Source organism: Zonotrichia albicollis, chromosome 19 (assembly GCF_047830755.1).
Source record: "Zonotrichia albicollis isolate bZonAlb1 chromosome 19, bZonAlb1.hap1, whole genome shotgun sequence".
Classification (NCBI taxonomy): domain Eukaryota; kingdom Metazoa; phylum Chordata; class Aves; order Passeriformes; family Passerellidae; genus Zonotrichia; species Zonotrichia albicollis.
In genome coordinates, this window is record NC_133837.1 from 12804445 (window position 1) to 12820479 (window position 16035).

Sequence of the window (16035 nt, forward strand, 5' to 3'; positions counted from 1 at the left end):
ATAGCGCTATGACTCCCCCATCTCCCTCACAGCTCCCCAGTAGCCCCACTCCACCTCTCAGGTCAGCAAAATCCCCATTTTCCAACCAAAACACCCATTTTTCCCCACCAAACTCCCCATTTTCCCCCCAAAACGCCCAGTTTTCCCCCCAAAACCCCACGGAGGCCCCGCCCACGTGGGTTAAGCCCCGCCCCTTTCCCCGCCCTCAAAGCCGCGCCCATCTCAATCCTCTCGTGCCATTGGTTCGGTCCCGGTAAGCCCCGCCCGCGATATGAGCCACGCCTTCCTCATCCATTTCTCCTTATTCCCCGCCCCCTTCCTCCGTCTCAGCCAATCGCGTCTCTTCGCCCGCCCTCTCCTCCCTTCCCATTGGCTGCTGGCCGGCAGCCCCGCCCTATGGCTGTGTCCGGAGCGCGGCCGTAGGTGAGGGGATGGGGGCGTTTAATGGCGGCTGAGGGGGGTCCGGGGGCGCCAAGGGAGCTCCAGGGGCAGCGGGGCACGGCCCGGGCCCCGCTCTCGGCATCGTCCCCGGGCCGCGGGGGTCTCCCCCGCCTGTGGGTGCGTGGGGCCCGGTACCGTGGTGGTGAGGGGCCGGGGGCTCGGGTTTGGGGGGATTGGAGGGCTTGGGGTCTGGGCTGGGGGTCCGCGGGGTTGGGATCTGGGGGGGTCTGGAGGGATCTGGGTCATGAGGGCCTGGGGATATGGGCTGGGGTCGTGCCTGGCTTGGGGCTGGGTGTGCTGGGCGTCCTGGGGGGGAGTCTGGGAGCTATGGAGGGTTTGGGGTTGGGTGCCCTGCGGCTCTTGGTGAGGGTCTGGGGCTTGGGGGTCTGGGGACCCGGGGATGGGTGTCCTGGGGGCTTGCAGGAACTGGGAGCTTGGCCTTGGAGCTGTGCCTGGGGTCCACGTGGGAGTGGGGAATTTGGGGGGGTCTGGGTTTTGGGAGCTTAGAGGAAGGTGTGGGACCTGGGTGATCCTGCGGGGCTCAGGGATTTGGGAGCTTCAGGGCTTGCCTCTGGGTCACAAGGGGGCTGGGGGGCTGTGGAGTCTGGGGTTTGGGGGGCTGGGGGCTCAGGGGGCTGTGCTGCCCTGGGCTCCCGAGCCCGTTTTCCTGCCTGAGCCCAGCGGTTTCCATGAGAGCCGTTTGTTTCCCCAGGCTGTGGAGCCCGAGGCACTGCCAAGGCTGTGGTGGAGCCTGAGAGGAGAGGCCAGGGCTGCCAGGGGAGAGGTTTAGGGACAGTGTGGGCAATAAATGTAAAGAGATAAAGGAGTCTGGTCTTTTTCTGGATCAGCTCTCTGGAAGAGCTGGGCCCCCTCCCAGCTCAGGGCAGCACATTCCCACCTTTTCCCCTTTGCATCCTCCCAGCCCGGGATGGGGAGCAGGGCTTTTCCCTCCCTTCAGTCCTCAGCTGGAATCCTGGCCCATCAATGTGACAGCAGCCATAGGGCTGGGTGAGAGCAGTGAGGAGCTCTCCTGGAGCCTCTCCAGGGCTGTGCTATGGGTTATTTGCCATGTGGCAATTTGGAGGTTTTGTCCTGCTGGGGAGCAGTTCCAGCTCTGAGCGCCAGTGTTTGCTGAAGCTCCTGTTCCAGGCTGGCTGCTCCATGCCTTCCCCTCTCTCTGTGCTCTGCTGTGCTTCCAGGCCTCCTTCCTGCTGCTCCAGCATGAAGAGCACCCGGAGCTGCTGCTCTGTCCAGAGCTCTGACGTGGCAGAGCTGATCCTGACGGGGCTCCCGGCGCCGGTGTCGCGGCGCCCCGGCAGCGCCTCCGCTGCCAAGCTGGTTGCACGCTCTGTGTCCGTGGCTGCTGATGGCAAAGCCAAGAGGAACGCCACGGTGAGCCCCTGTCCTGCCCTTCCTGATGGCTCCTGGCATGGCCACTTCCCTCTTGTCCTGGTTCCCCCAGCCCCAGCCTGGCTTTGTTCTGGTCCTGCCCAGCAATAGCTGTTTGTGGCTCCCTGCTGGGTGCAGAAGAGCAAGTTTCAGGATTCCCTCTTTTCCCTTCCTCGCCCTTCACCTCCCTGTGCCAATTTCCATCTGCAAACTTGTGATTTCCTGGTGTCTCCTGCTGGGGTGCCAGGCTCAGCCTGCCCCTCGTGGAGCACCTCCTGTTCCTGCCACATTGGGTGCTCCTGAGTGGGGGTTCCACAGAGGCAGTGAACCCCAGGTGCTTGCTGGGCTCTGTCAGGACCCAACAGCAGGATCCAGCCTGGGCTCCTGCTGAGTAATCCCTTGGCAGCATTCCCACACCCGTGTTCCCAGGAGCTTGTGCTGAGGAACGTGTTCCTGCTGGCTCAGCAGTGCCCGAACAAGGTGGCATTGCCCACTGCCTCAAGGGGAGCCTGGGGGACTGGGAACTCCGTGTCCCCCTGGCTGCGAGGGTGGGGAGCCTGCCTGAGCTGCTCCTGAACGTGGCTGCTGGCTTTGTCCCTGCTGGGTTTGTCCCTGCTGGGTTTGTCCCTGCTGCATTTGTCCTGCTGGATTTATCCCTGCTGGGTTTGTCCTGCTCTCACAGGAGGATGCGGGATCCCGGGCCATGAACAACCTGCGCAGGTCCAACAGCACCACCCAGGTGAACCAGCGGGTGAACAGCTCCCACAGGTACAGCCCCGTGTGTCCCTCTGTCCTCTGGGGGCACTGGGGACACCCCACCCCTGTGTCCAACCTCCCTGGTCCTGGGGAGGAACAGGAGCCTTTCCAAAATACCCTGAGCTCTGTCGTGCACTTCAGGAGTTAAAGTCTGGCCCTGGAAAACCAAAGTCTGGTGCTTTGGTTATTTTTTTGAAGAGGAGGTCCCTTGTTTAGGGTTCCATAGGATCACAGGCCTGACCTTAAAGTCCCATGGAGGATCACCTTCCACAAGACCAGGTTGCTCCGAGCTCCATCCAGTCTGACCTGGGACACTTCTCTGTCAGAGTAGTGCTCAGAATCTGTGGGCAACCTGTGCCAAGGCCTCTCCTCCATCACAGGGAAGAATTTCTGTTTGGGGAAATGGAGTGTATTTCTGTGGCTGTGACAAAAACCATTCCATTTGGTTCCTCATGGATCTTCTGGGCCATAACTGGGCTGTGTGAGACAAAGTTCTCTGTTCCCAGTGCCCTCTGAGTTGGGATTTTCCATTCTCCTGTTGGTCTATGCCCATCCCTATCACCACACACCACCCTGGAACCCAAAGCTCTGTGTAAAAATGAATCATTGGTGGATTTTGTGGCCATGTAATGATTCTCCAGCCCCTTTCTCCCGTGTCACACTGGAGTTTCCAAGTGCCCTACATAGCCAGAGTGTGTCCTGTGGCTGTGAGTTATCCCACAGTTATCTCTGTTCTCTCCTCTCTGCCTTCCCTGGGTGTGGATGAAGCTCTGAGCAGACAGGAGACTTCCTGGCCTTCTTTGAGGGTGACCCAATAGGAAGGAAGAAACTGGCAGCTCTGAGCAAAACCTCCCCAGAAAAGAAAACCACGTGGAATATCTTGGTGAGGATGGCAGGCTCTGGGAGCGGGTGGGCCAGGCTGGCTCTGTGCTCCTGGTGGTGTTTGAGGAGGTGGGTTTGGTGTCCTTATCCCTGCTGGCCCCATGGCAGGATGACCAGCCCCGAGTGTTCCCGGGCCCCTCTGGCTCCCACGGCCTCGAGCCACCCACGGGCATGAGGAGGAAGGAAGCCACAGTGCTCCTGGCTGCCAACTTCACTGCCAACAACAGGTAGGAGAGAGGGCCCTGAGGGGGAGAGTGGGTGCCACTGCATGGAGAAAACACCTGGAGGGGGAAAGCTGCTGTTCCTGACACTCCTGGTCTTCCCACACAAGGAGCAACAAGGGCGCCATGGGCAACTGTGTCACCACCATGGTGCACAACAACTACTCCACTGCTGAGAAGGGCCCTGCTCCCAAGAGCTCCAACCAGGCTCCCAGTTCCCTCAAGTGAGTGTGGGGAGTGTCCTGGCTCTGCAGCTGCGCTGGCCGTGGGGCCGTGTGTGGCACAGGACGGGGCTGAGTGGCTTCATCTCCTGTCCCAGCAATGTCGTCAAAGCGGCCTCGAACGAGGACGGGGAAGGCAGCAGCAGCCTCGTGAAGTCTCAGAAGAATTTCTCCAGCAACAACATCATGACCCACAACAACAACAGCAGCAGCAGCAGCAGTGTTCCCCGGAGGAGGGAGGTGACCGAGGAGGAGGCTGAGAGGTGAGAGAAGGAGCAGGGGGACGGTGCCAGGAGCTGTGAGGAGCTCCAGGGGAGCCTGTTCTGCTCCTGTGGCATTTCACTCTGGGGAAAGGCCGCTCTTGGTGCACCTGCAGGTGCCAGTGCTGTGCTCTGCTGGCCCTGGGGCTGTGCTGAGCCTCCCTGGCTGTCCCCACAGGTTCATCCAGCAGGTGAACATGGCTGCTGTCACCATCCAGCGCTGGTACCGGCGCCACTCGCAGCGGCACAGGACGGCGGCTGCGGCTCTGGGGCGCCTGATGGCTGCCAAGAGAGAGGTTGGTCCTGTCCCCTGCTCTGTAGCCCAGACCACCCAACACCCATGGCCCACTGGCCACTGACTTGGGGTCCCTTTCATCCCCAGACGAGGGGGCTCTGGCTTTGCATCCAACCAGCCCTGCCTTGGTCCAGAGAGCTGGGGAGGGTCCTGTTCCCTCAGAGCTGTGTCCAGGGATTAGCCTGGGCTGGATTCCAGCAGGAGCTGAGGCTCAGCACCACACAGCTCCAGCTCCCCCAGCCCTGTGACTGGGAGCAGTCAGATCCTGGCAGCAGCAGCACCAGTCTCCCTGAATTGGCACTGGCTGGGCCTCACTGCTGGCCAGAGAAGGGATGCCCCATCTCAGCTCATCTTAATGAATCCCTAAGGAGCTGCCTGTTAGAGTGACGAGGTTTCACAGCTATTTGTGTTTCCTTGTGTTCAATTATTTATCCCAGTAATGAAAAGCTCTGTTGCTCTTGCGTGTGAGTCTATTTTTAAGCCTTGTCTCCTCGGTGGTGGCAGACCCAGATGATAATAATAATAATAGTAATAATAATTGCATGGAGGATCTGAAGAAAATGAGCTGCCCCAAAGTGGAGCTGTGCTGAGGGAGAAGAGGATGGAAAAACCACAAAGCCCAGGGTTCCAGGCACACTGCTGAGGAGAGGATGGAAAGCCTGGATGTTGTGGGGTGACCCAGGTGTGGGTGCCCCTCACACTTCTCAGTGGTGGGTGCTGGAGAACTCTCAGTAACATTTTTGACCCTCCTCTCTGTCAGGAAAGGCAGCAGCGGATGGAGGAGGGGAATATCCTGGATTTGCAGGAGAGGAAGGAGGAGGAGCGCCGGAGGATCCGGGAGGAGAAGGCACGGCTGGCCCGGCACGCTGCCATCCAGGTAGGGCCAGGCCAGCCCTGTGTGACACCATTTGCTGGCATCATCCAGCGAGGCAGAGAGGCCTCTCTGCATCTCCAGAGCCTTGGCATGGGGCAGGAGCAGAGCCAGCCTGGGGAATGGAGATGGAGGTGCCACGGAGCAGTTCCTGCCGTGCTCCTGCCAAGCCTTGGCAGCTCACTCTGAGCCTGGGAAGGCAGTGCTGGTTTCTGTGTGGTTCTCAGGAAAATGGTGGCCACGTTGAGACAGGGACACTCCAGGCTCCATGGAATGGCTGAGAATGTGTGTGCCCTGGGAGTGGGACCCTGCTCAGGAGCAGGGTGCCTCTGGGAGGGCTGAGTACCACTCCATGTCCCTTGGCAGGAAGCAACACGTCATTGTCACCCTGCTCTTGCAGCTGGTGGTGCAGATGGGGCTGGCACAGGCTGCAGGAGTTGGCAGTAAAGCTGGGGATGTTTTAAACCCCAAATTTTCTTTGCCCTAATTGGAAATGTGTTCCATCAGGGGAGGGGGTTGGGAGAGACACATCAGTGAGCAGCTGGAGGATGCAAAAACGCTGTCACAGCCTTGCAAACACAGGCTTGTGCCTTCCCAAGGCTTCAGGACATCCATGGCTCCTCTGTCCCCGCAGGAGCTGCAGCAGAAAAGGGCCCAGAAGGCCTTGGAGACAAAGCGCTCTGCAGAGGAGCAGGTGCTGGTGAAGGAGAGCAGGAGGGTGCCCAAGAAGAAGCCTGGTGCCAAACCTGCCTCAGCCAGGAATGCCAGCCCAGCCAGCAGCCTCAGCAAAGCCAACAACGCCGGTGAGTCCCTGGGGAGTGTCCCCAAAGCTTTGGGATTGAGGGGTTTGCTCTGAGGAGCTGCCTGGGCCAGTTCCTGAGCACAGCCTGGTTCCTGCAGAGGCCAATTCCCCCTCAGCAGCCTCGGAGCTGGAAGGAAGCAGCCTGGGAGCTCTTGGCTCCGTGCCCTTGCAGGACCCTGGGGCAGAGGACAAACTGCAGGTGGGTCTGGCTGTGCCTTTGGGGACCCAGGCAGCAGCTGCTGTGCCAGGGCACCATCAGGCCTTTGCTGCCTTCTGGGGAGAGCAGAAAACTCCCTCATCTTCTCCCTTAGGATGTGAGCTGCAGGGAGACAGGTAACGAGGACCTGGAGACAGCAGTGGCTGCTGGCAGCAGGGCTCCATCCAAGGTCACTCTCAACGAGCTGCTGGACACGCTCAGGCTGCTGGAGGAGGAGCCGGAGCTGCTGCCCCCACCCAAGCTCCTCAAGAAGGACAGATATGCCTGGATGGACAGGGTGAGCTGGGGGATGAGGCTGCTGTGCCCATCCTTGGGCAGTGGTGGCTGCCTGGGGAGAAACAGCCAGGAGGAGCTTGGAGTGGGTGATGGAGGAATTTGGAGGAGGAGATGGAGGTGGTAGAGGAATTGTTTGTTGCATTGAGGGCTTGGATGTTTGCAAGGAACAGCAAGCCATGCAAAGGCTGGTGATGGGACAAGGTTTAGCCCAGAGGATCAGGCTGGTTACTGGGCTGCAGTGATGGAGACAAGCCAGCACCTCTTCTCCCAAACCTTCCCCTGGGTGCTCATTCACCACGGTGAATTCCCAACAGGAACCCAGCTCCAACTCCCTGACTGCTGATAACTTGGAGAAGTTTGGGAAGCTGAACCACCCTCCAGGGGTCCCTGAGGACGGGGCTCTGCTCTCAGAGGCCAAGCTCCAAAGCATCATCAGTTTCCTGGATGAGATGGAGAAGTCGGAGCAGGAGAGGCCCAGGTCAGCTGCCTCAGCCACACAGAGGGAGGTGAGTCTGTCTGTCTGTGCTGTGGGAATCATCCAGGTGGTTCCACCACCTTCTCATCATGTTTTCTCTGCTGTGGCAGAGCTTCCTGTTGGAAGAGGAGCTGGCTCACGTGGAGCAGGTGTCAGCGGTTGCCACGGAGGTGACAAGCTCCATGATGAGGCTGAAGCTGGAGGTGGAGGAGAAGAAGAGAGCCATCAGCCTGCTGCAGACTGCTCTGGTGTGTCAGCCTCACAAGTGGTTCTTGGGCTATGAAGCACAGCATCAGGACTGTCCCTCGATTTTCAGAATCATGGAATTGTTCGGGTTGAAGGGACCTTAAAGATCACCTGGCTGGGCCCTGGGCTGAGCTCCCTTCTCTGTCATGGGGGGCTGGGTGTTCCTGCTGACAGGGGTGGGAGATGTGTGCCCCAGGGCTTTGCTTTAGCCCTGTCCCTCAGTTTCCTGGCCTGTTGGTGATTTCCGTGTGGTGTCTGACCTGTGTGACCCCACAGACCCAGCAGAGAGAACTGACCGACCGCCACGTCAAACAGACCGAGAAGGAGCTCAGCCAGCAGCTCAGGCTGCAGAGGGAGCAGTATGAGGCAGCTATCCAGAGGCACCTGGCCTTCATTGACCAGGTAACCCTCATCCCAGCTCCTGAAGGCAGAGCCTGAGGTGCCTGCACCTGCCTGATGCTGCCTCCTCGCCCTGCCCAGCTCCTCGATGACAAGAAGGTGCTGAGTGAGAAGTGTGAGGCCGTGGTGGCAGAGCTCAAACAAGTGGACCAAAAGTATGGCCAGAAGATCAACCAGATGCAGGAGCAGCACGAGCTGGTGAGGGGACAGGGAGGATGGGGGGACATATGTGTGCTGATTTTGCTCAAATGGGGCCTCTGCCCGGAGCAGGACAGTCTCTGCCACCTCAGTGGGACCTGGACACTCCAAGGAGCTCTTCCCTGTGCACAGAAGGTCCCTGTCACCACAGAGCTTTGTCCTGGCTCCCCACAAGGCTCCTGTCCTTTGCTGCCCAAGGCCAGGAGCATGGCACTGACCAAGGGACAGTGTGAGCTCCCTGGCTCTGCTTGGAGAGACCCTTCCCACACACCTGGCACAGGTTGCTCCATCCCTGGAAGTGTCCAAGGCCAGGCTGGACAGGACTTGGAGCAGCCTGGGATAGTGGGGGGTGTCCCTGCCCATGGCAGGCGTTGGAACTGGATGAGCTGTAAGGTCCCTTCCAACCCAAACCATTCTGTGATTCCATGATCCCACTGAAGGCAGAGCTGTCCCAGGCTGGGGGTGCCCAGGGTGCAGTGCTGGCACAAACCCAATGCCATGGAGGAATTTTGCTTCTCCTGCAGATGGAGACAGCTCAGCTTGCCCTGTGCCAGGCCTGGCAGGAGGGCAGCACCACTGGGCTCATCCCTGCTCTGCCATCCCAGTCCCTGCTTGTCCTTGACCTTGGAGCTGAGCTCATGCCTGAACAGACCATGGGGGTCCCTTGGTCTCTGGAGCAGGCTCCAGCCACACAGGCTCCTCCTGGCCAGTCCTTGCCTTGTCCCTGTCCCTGTCCCTTGTGCTGTCTCCCCTCACTCCATAGACTCCTGCCCAGCTCTGCCCTGCCCGTGGCTCCCACAGACACGGCTCTGTGGATTTGCCTCTCTGCCACCATTCCCCTTCTCTCTCCATCCCCTCCTTTCTTTCTCCCCAGGTCTGGCGCACTTTGGGCCCCTTTTGTGAGGTAAATGTGGTCTTTGCTCTCTTTTGTGCCTTGCCCTCTGCTCTCGTGCCCTGGCCTGCTCTGGCCCTGCTCCAGCCCCTGCCAGAGGGTTTTCCATGGCAGGGAGAGGGAAGGCTGGAGAGGAAAGCACCAGCACACATGGACAGATGGGCTGCCCTGCATGCAGGGACCCTGGGCAGCCCCCAGTTCCCCTTCCCTCTCTGTCAGTGCTCTCAGGTCTTGGCAGTGAACATTTCCCAAGGGGATGGAGGAGAAGGCACTGGGAGAGTGTGTGGCCACTTCTCTGGGCTGGGGGAGCACACCTGGCCAGGGCTGTGCAGCTCCACAGCTTCCCAACTGCCCGGCTCCCGGGGCTTTTCTCTCCCTGCTTCTCTGAGCTTTTCCCATTTGCCTCCAAACAGGAGATTAAGAAACTGAAGGAACTCATGAGCGCAACTGAGAAAGTCCGGCGGGAGAAGTGGATTGAGGAGAAAACCAAAAAGATTAAAGAAATCACCGTGAAAGGTACGGGCAGGTTCCCTCAGCAGCAGCTGGAGCCAGGGCAGTGCTAGGCTGGTCTAGGAGAGACTGGGGAGAGCTCTGTGGTGTGGGCAGTGTTTGCTCTCTGGTTTTGGTGGAGCAGATGCCCCCTCTGTGCTCATGCCCCGTTCCTGGCAACCCCTTTGAGCCAGCTGAGGGTACCGGGTGGGATCCAGCCTGAGCCATGCCCATCCTTCCACTGTGCCAGGGCTGGAGCCGGAGATCCAGAAGCTGCTGGCCAAGCACCGTGAGGACATCCGGCAGCTGAAGCTGCTGCACGAGGCCGAGCTGCTGCAGTCGGACGAGCGGGCGGCGCTGCACTACGGGCGGCAGGCGCAGGAGCTGCGGGGGCTGCTCGAGAGGGAGAAGGAGGAGCAGAGCCAGCGGGAGCGCGAGCGGGCCCGCCAGAGGTGGGTCAGCCCGGGTTCAGCACTGCTTTGGGGATCACAGATGTGGGGTGCTGTCCAGCACCAGGCTGCTGCTGGCATTATTGTTATATCCCATTATTTGCAGCTCCATGGGGAGCAGCCCTTTTCTCTCCAGCTGCCTCAAGTGGGCGATGATGCTGAGCTGGGAGCATCCTGTGGCACGGTGAAGAGGCCGAGTGCTCGAAGGCACATCCCTGCAGTGTCTGTGTGTGTGTGTGTCCCACAGGTGTGAGCAGCAGCTGGAGCAGGAGGAGCAGGCGCTGGAGCTGCAGCGGCGCCGCCTCTATGCCGAGGTGGCCGAGGAGAAGGAGCGGCTGAGCCAGCAAGCAGCCAGGTGGGCAGGCTGGGGGCAGCCCTGAGCTGTGGGGCCAGGCTCCCAGGGCAGGATTTCCATGGGAGAGGGGCTGGTGTGGATGCTGGGAGCTGTGTCTGTGCAGGCAGCGGGCAGAGGCAGAGGAGCTGCGGCAGCAGCTGGAGGCCAACAGCTCAGCCCTGAGCCGGGCACTGCGGGACGAGTACACCAAGGAGAAGGAGGAGCAGGAGAGGCGGCACCAGGTCTGGTTGCCATCTCCTCCAGCCCTTTGGGTGCTGACACCACCAAGCCTTGGACCCCACAGGGGCAGCCCCAGCAGCTACTCCCAGGACTGAGCTGTTGTTTTCCCTTCTCCTCACAGGCAGAGCTGAAGGTGCTGAAGGAGCAGCTGGAGCTGGAGAAGCAGGCCTGGGAGGCCAACTACGTGAAGAAGGAGGTAATGGCAAGAGCTGTCCTCCAGAGGTGCCACCCATGGGCTCTAAGAGGAATTTGAGGCCACGTTTGCTGTCTCCATTGCAGGAAGCCTGGCTGCTGTCCCGGGAGCGGGAGCTGCGGGAGGAGATGAGGAAGGAGAGGGACAAAGAGATCGAGCTGGTGATCCAGCGCCTGGAGGCCGACACGTCCTTGGCCAAGGAGGAGTGCGAGAGGGCAGCGGAGAGCAGGTGAGGGGACAGGGAGGAGGGAGCTCCCAGGTCCTCCAGAGGCTGGTCCCTTCTCCCTGTCCCCTGGGCATCTCTCCAGTGAGCTCTGGAGCAGTGTTAGTGCAGGAAGGAGCAGCTTACAGGGACAGATGTGGAAACAGCCCCGGGTCTCTTGTGGGGCAGCTCTGCCCTTGCTGCTGTGTCCTGGTCCCTCCTGCAGCAGGAGTGGGGCTGAACCAGGCAGCAGCAGGATGAGCCAGGCCGGCTGTCCTTCCTGCCCACAGGATCAAGAGGATCCGGGACAAGTACGAGGTGGAGCTGCAGGAGCTGGAGCACTCGGAGAGGAAGCTGCAGGAGCGCTGCAACGAGCTCAAGGGGCAGCTGGCCGAGCTGGAGGGGGAGAGCACGCGGCTGCAGGGGCTGCTGAAGCACAAGGAGCAGGAGCTGGAGGAGATGCGCAAGGTGAGCCAGGGGCACAGCCAGGGCCAGGCCTGGGTGAGTGGGAGCAGCTGTGCCAGGGCACAGGGGCCTGACTGAGGGGATCTGGCAGGAATTTGCAGACAGGCTGGTGGGGATGGAGGAGGAGAACGCGCGGCTGAAGGCAGAGATGGCGGAGCTGAGGGCCCGGCAGCACCTGGAGCTGGACAGGCTGCTGAGGGAGAAGGACCAGGAGCTGGAGGAGGTGCACAGGAGGTGAGGAGCCCAGGGGGGGTGCGGGAGCTCAGTGCTGCATCCTTGGGAACACTTCCCGAGCTTCCAGCCCTGTCCAGGCAAACCAGGCAGAAAGCCAGTTGTCTGAACTGGCTGTGGTTCAGCCACCCTGAATTCTGTCCCTTGTCACCGCTGGCCTGCTCTGTGCCATCGTGTCCCCAGGGCTGCTCCTGTGCCTGCATGGAGGACATGAGTACCAGGAGAGGCCAGTGGAGCACAGCTCTGTGTGCAGGAGCCCTGGCCAGGATCACTGTCACCTCCTGGGGGCTCTCTGTGGCTCACACATGATACCTGTGACTGCAGCCATGGGATCTTCTCCAGAGGGGCAGAGCCCAGGGTCAGGGCACAGCCCCAGGGGTGAGGGCAGCTGGGACATCCCCAAAATGCTGTGGTAGTTAAACCTTAGGAAGCTAATGTGCCTTTCTTCCTGTAGACAAGTCAGTCCACACTGCACAGTGGAATACAGGTGCTGCCAGTGTGTGATGGCACCTGGAGCTCAGCTGTGGCTGGGGGAGAAGGGCTGAGCTCCCAGGGCTGCAGTGCCCCCTGGGGCAGGCCCAGTCCCCTGTTTGGCACAGGGATGCTCAGCCCCCGTGTCCATGCCAGGGTGAAGGCGGCGGTGCTGAGGAAGGAGGAGAGCATGAGCAGCCTGCGGAAGCAGTACGAGGTGAGTGGGGGCTCCTGGCCCTGGCCTGGCTGTGGCTGGGCGGGCACGGCGAGCTCCCTGTGCCCTGTGCTGTGCCCTGTGCAGGCGGCCGTGCAGAGAGCCAGCCTGCTGGAATCGCTGCTGCAGCGGCAGCGGGAGCTGGCAGCCGAGTGACAGTGACATCCTGCGGGCAGGGAGCGGGGCTGGGCCGGGCTCGGGCCCTCCCCTCCCTCCTCCCCTCTTCTCCACAGCCTGCTCCCAGTGCCCTGGCCGTGCTGGGACACTCGGTGGCCTTTGGATTGTTGGGAGTTTTGTTGTGATAATAAATCTCTGTTGGTTTCTACAGCTGTTTCTATACTTGTGCACATCAGTGCCAGGGCACGGGTGGTTCTTCCACGAGGTCTGTGTCCACTCCCACCTTCCCAACCTCATTCCTGCATCCCTCCCTTTGTTCTGAGGGTGCCCAGCACCCCAGTCTGTGCCTTGGGTCCTAAACTGAACGGTCCAGTAGGATGCAGGGCAGGATGTGATCCCACAGCCTCTGCCACCTGCAGATTCCTCCACACCCCCTGGCAGGGCCGGGAAATGCCTGGGCTGGGCCGGTGGCATCTGTTTCCTCTCGGCCGGGCTGTGCAGCCGCTCTGGGCCCTCCCCCGGGCCGGCTGATGTTTTCTCAGCATTCCCTGGCGTTTCCCACCCGTGCTGCAGCTCCGTGCGCCGGGGCAGGCGCACAGAGGGTGCCCGGGTCCTGCCCAGCGGAGCCGTGGCCGTGCCGGTCCCTGTTCCCCTCTCCCCGCTGTGCCAGGCCGGACAGCTCATCCCAGTGTGCCGGCAAGGGCCGGGCACGGCGCTTGTTCCGTTCTTGTTTCATTTCCGAGGAGTTTCCTGAGCGCCGCTTCCGAGCCCGGCCCTGCCCAGCCCGAGCCGGCGGCTCCGGGAGTGGGCGGTGGGAGAAGGGGGCTCAGCCCACCCACAGCCCGGCCAGGGGTGCTGTGCCTGTGCCCAGCCCCGTGGCACCGGTGTGGCACCCCGGGCATGGCCGCTGTGCGGTGAACACCCACCCGCGGTGCCCGGGGTGTGCCCGGCCCCGCTCCCGCCGCTCCCGGGGCTCCCGGCATCGTCCCGGCCCCTCCCCGCCATCGCCCGGGCTAATTTCTAGGCCAGTGCCCGGTTCAGGCATGAATAAATCAGCGCCGTTGCATAACGGGGATGCGGATTTTCCCCGGCTGGCTGCCCGTGCCTCCGCCCGCGCCCCCCGCCCGCAGCCCGGGGTCCCGCGGGACGGGCACCAGCGTGTCCCCGTCCCTGTCCCCGTCCCTGTCCCCGTCCCTGTCCCTGCCGAGCCGCTCGGCCACGCTGCGGGCTCTGCCACAGCTCCCCGGTGAAGGAGGAGCCCCCCGTGCCCCGGGATCAGCGGGGAGGGGATCCCGGTGGCCCGGAGGGAGCTCAGGAGCAGCACCGGGGGCTTTTGGCAGCCGAGCGGGAATCGCGGTTCAATCTGGTGTCTGCCCGGCAGGGGATTAGCTGCGGCCCCAGACAAATCAGCCGGGAAGCCGGAGCGAGTGGCAGGATCCGAGCAGGGTAATCTCCCCTCGGCAAGGATCTGTAATCTCCCCGGCTAATTGGGGCGGCGGCAGCGGCGCTGCCCTGGCCGGGCGGGGATGTCGGGGGAGCGGTGCCATCCCCTGCCTCTGCCGGGGCTGGACCTGGGCATGGACCGGTGCCACCCTGAGCCTCTGCCGGGGCTGGACCAGCCCCGACCTCAGGGCTGCACCTGTGAGGGGCTCCCTGAGGGGCTCCCTGAGCTGTGGGCCTTGGTTCTCCTGTGGGTTTTTCCCTTTTACAACCAGGCTGTGGGTTTTTCCCTTTTACAAATCTGGTGGGAAGCAGGACAAGTGGCAGTGGGCGCAGGGCAGGTGGTGGGTTTGGGTGGTGATGGCAGCTCAATCCTCCTCCTGGCTGTGTCAAATGGGGCTATGGGGGTGGCACGGAGGGTATGGGGCATGGTGTGCTGGGTTTGGTGTCCCAGCTGAGCTGGGGATTCCAGCTCTTCCCAAGGAGGGCAGGGTGGCACAGCAGGGCTGGGCAGGCACACACTCCTTTCTCAGCTACCCCTATCCCAGTGTCATCCCCAGTCCATCTCTGTCCTTGTCTTCTTTCCTATCTTATCCTCAATTCCACCCCCCCATCCTAATTCTCATCCTCGTTTTCCTCCCCATCCCACCCTCTCCCAGACACAGGAGGGAAGGGACACCGGGCACTGGGGCTGCCACCCCAACACAACATCGGGTGAATTTATCCCCTCCCACTCACCAAAACCCCTCTGCCTGTTCCCAGTGCCAGGGAGGCCTCAGCTCGTCCTTGTCCAACCCACCCTGGGACCAGCTGAGTGTGCTGGGGGTGGCTGGGCCCGGTGGGTGCCCAGGGTGGGTGCCCAGGGTGTGTGGGTGCCCTGTGTGGGTGAGTGGGTGCCCTGTGTGGGTTCAGCACAGCCGCCCACCCCATCCCACCTGGCTGTAACTCAGCCAGTGCCAGCTCAGCCTCACAGGGAATGGGGCTGGGCCTGAAAACCACCCCAGGGGCAAGTGGCCACCCACTCCCACGGGACCAAGGCTGTCCAGAGGGCACCAATGGCACCAAAGCTCCGAGAGACGCCAAATGCCTCTGCACCAGGTGAACGTGGCTGTACCAGGTCAGTGCCACCTTTGTTCAGCTGCTCTGAGGCCCGGGAGGGCTCACGGAGGAGCTCAGGGTGTCCCACATGTGGGGTCAAGGCCATCTGCACATCCAGAAAGGACCAGGGACCCAGTGGGGGGGGACAATGGGAATAATGGGGTGCCCATGGGCTGCACCCCACCGGGGGTCTCCAAAATGAGTGATGGGGCATCAGCCTGCTAACCCTGGCAGGGGGACTGGGGGGTCCTGTGGGACAGAGCTGCTCCAGAGCAGAGAAATGTGGAGGCAAGGGAGAAGGGAGAAACTGGCTCCAACGTGTTTATTCTCCCAGCAGCCGGTAATTTTTCCAGGCCTGTATCTATTTGTGGCAACGTGACATGTGCAGCGTGGTGCTGTTCTGTGCAGGCTTGAAGGCTTGTAAAAAATTAATCGTGTACGCAAAATTCGGCTTTAAATATTCAAACTGGCGGTGGGGATGTGTGAGCCCCGTGCTCAGAGCTGAGCCCAGCCTGGGCTGGGACAAGGGGATGTCCAGGAACGGGATGGGACAGGACGGTCCTGCCATGGCCCTGAAGGAAAGCCCAGCCTGGTTCCCAGTGGGCTCGGTGACCAGTGGCACCCATTCCCTTTGCCAGGCCTGGCTGGGAGCTGCCAGGGGTGTGGGTGAAGCCGTGGGATGTTCCCTGCTCGGGAATTGGGGCTGTTGGGCTTTGGAGCACCCCGTGTTTGGAGGGCACAGTTCCATGTGCCGGGGCTGTAGTGCTGAGCACACGAGGCCGAGCCATGGCCCCACATGGGGCAGCCCCCAGCCCAAGGGGGACCCCAAACCACGGGCCTGCCTGGGGCTGCTGGGGGGCTCTGCTCCCTCGGGATGGCACTGGGGGCTGCAGGGGCAGGGATGGGGTGCAGGGGATTGAGGGGCTGGCTGGGGGCAGAGCTGCCCATCCCGCCCCTGTTCCCCATCCCTGGCCACGGGAAGCCGGCGGTGCCCGGGATGGGTCAGTGCCAGGGCAGTTCCTCACTTGGGGGGTGCCAGCCCCGCTCTGGGGGGATCCTGTGATCCTGTCCCTGCTCGGGGGGTCCCGGTCCCGCTCCAGGATGGCCGCTGCCCCTCGGGGGTCCCGTTCCCCTCCGGGGGTCCCCCATCCATCCCGGCGGGACCGCGCGGGGGCGGCGGCGGCGGCTCATCCCGGGGGGGAGGACGCGGGTCCCGGTGCGGTCCCGGGGCTGCGGCTCCGCCACCTGCCG

General features: G+C 62.0%; 1 protein-coding gene across 3 annotated transcripts; it reads left to right on the top strand.

The window, feature by feature from the left end:
* Window positions 1–256: 256 nt before the first annotated feature.
* Window positions 257–12454, top strand: CEP131 (centrosomal protein 131). Of its 3 annotated transcripts, none has more exons than XM_074554938.1 (27): window positions 257–423; window positions 1641–1833; window positions 2513–2598; window positions 3355–3469; window positions 3577–3695; window positions 3800–3913; window positions 4009–4173; window positions 4349–4466; window positions 5226–5342; window positions 5971–6139; window positions 6237–6337; window positions 6450–6632; window positions 6946–7137; window positions 7217–7354; window positions 7629–7754; window positions 7833–7949; window positions 8824–8853; window positions 9255–9357; window positions 9581–9782; window positions 10027–10134; window positions 10238–10355; window positions 10475–10549; window positions 10633–10775; window positions 11039–11216; window positions 11305–11447; window positions 12072–12132; window positions 12217–12454. In XM_074554938.1, the coding sequence occupies exons 1-27, from the start codon at window positions 272–274 to the stop codon at window positions 12283–12285; spliced, it is 3435 nt and encodes a 1144-aa protein (XP_074411039.1). In that variant the 5' UTR covers window positions 257–271; the 3' UTR covers window positions 12286–12454. The 3 variants fall into 3 exon arrangements, with proteins under 3 accessions (XP_074411039.1, XP_074411040.1, XP_074411041.1); XM_074554939.1 differs by having other exon boundaries at window positions 6258–6337; XM_074554940.1 differs by lacking the exon at window positions 8824–8853.
* Window positions 12455–16035: the final 3581 nt, after the last annotated feature.

What these genes read in the sequence shown, in the direction of transcription:
- CEP131 (XM_074554938.1), top strand. Translation starts at nt 272, where the DNA reads ATGAGCCACGCCTTCCTCATCCATTTCTCCTTATTCCCCGCCCCCTTC. An exon ending in TGTCCGGAGCGCGGCCGTAG is followed by an intron (nt 424 to 1,640) that starts GTGAGGGGATGG and finishes CTGTGCTTCCAG; the next exon opens with GCCTCCTTCCTGCTGCTCCA. An exon ending in AAACCACGTGGAATATCTTG is followed by an intron (nt 3,470 to 3,576) that starts GTGAGGATGGCA and finishes GCCCCATGGCAG; the next exon opens with GATGACCAGCCCCGAGTGTT.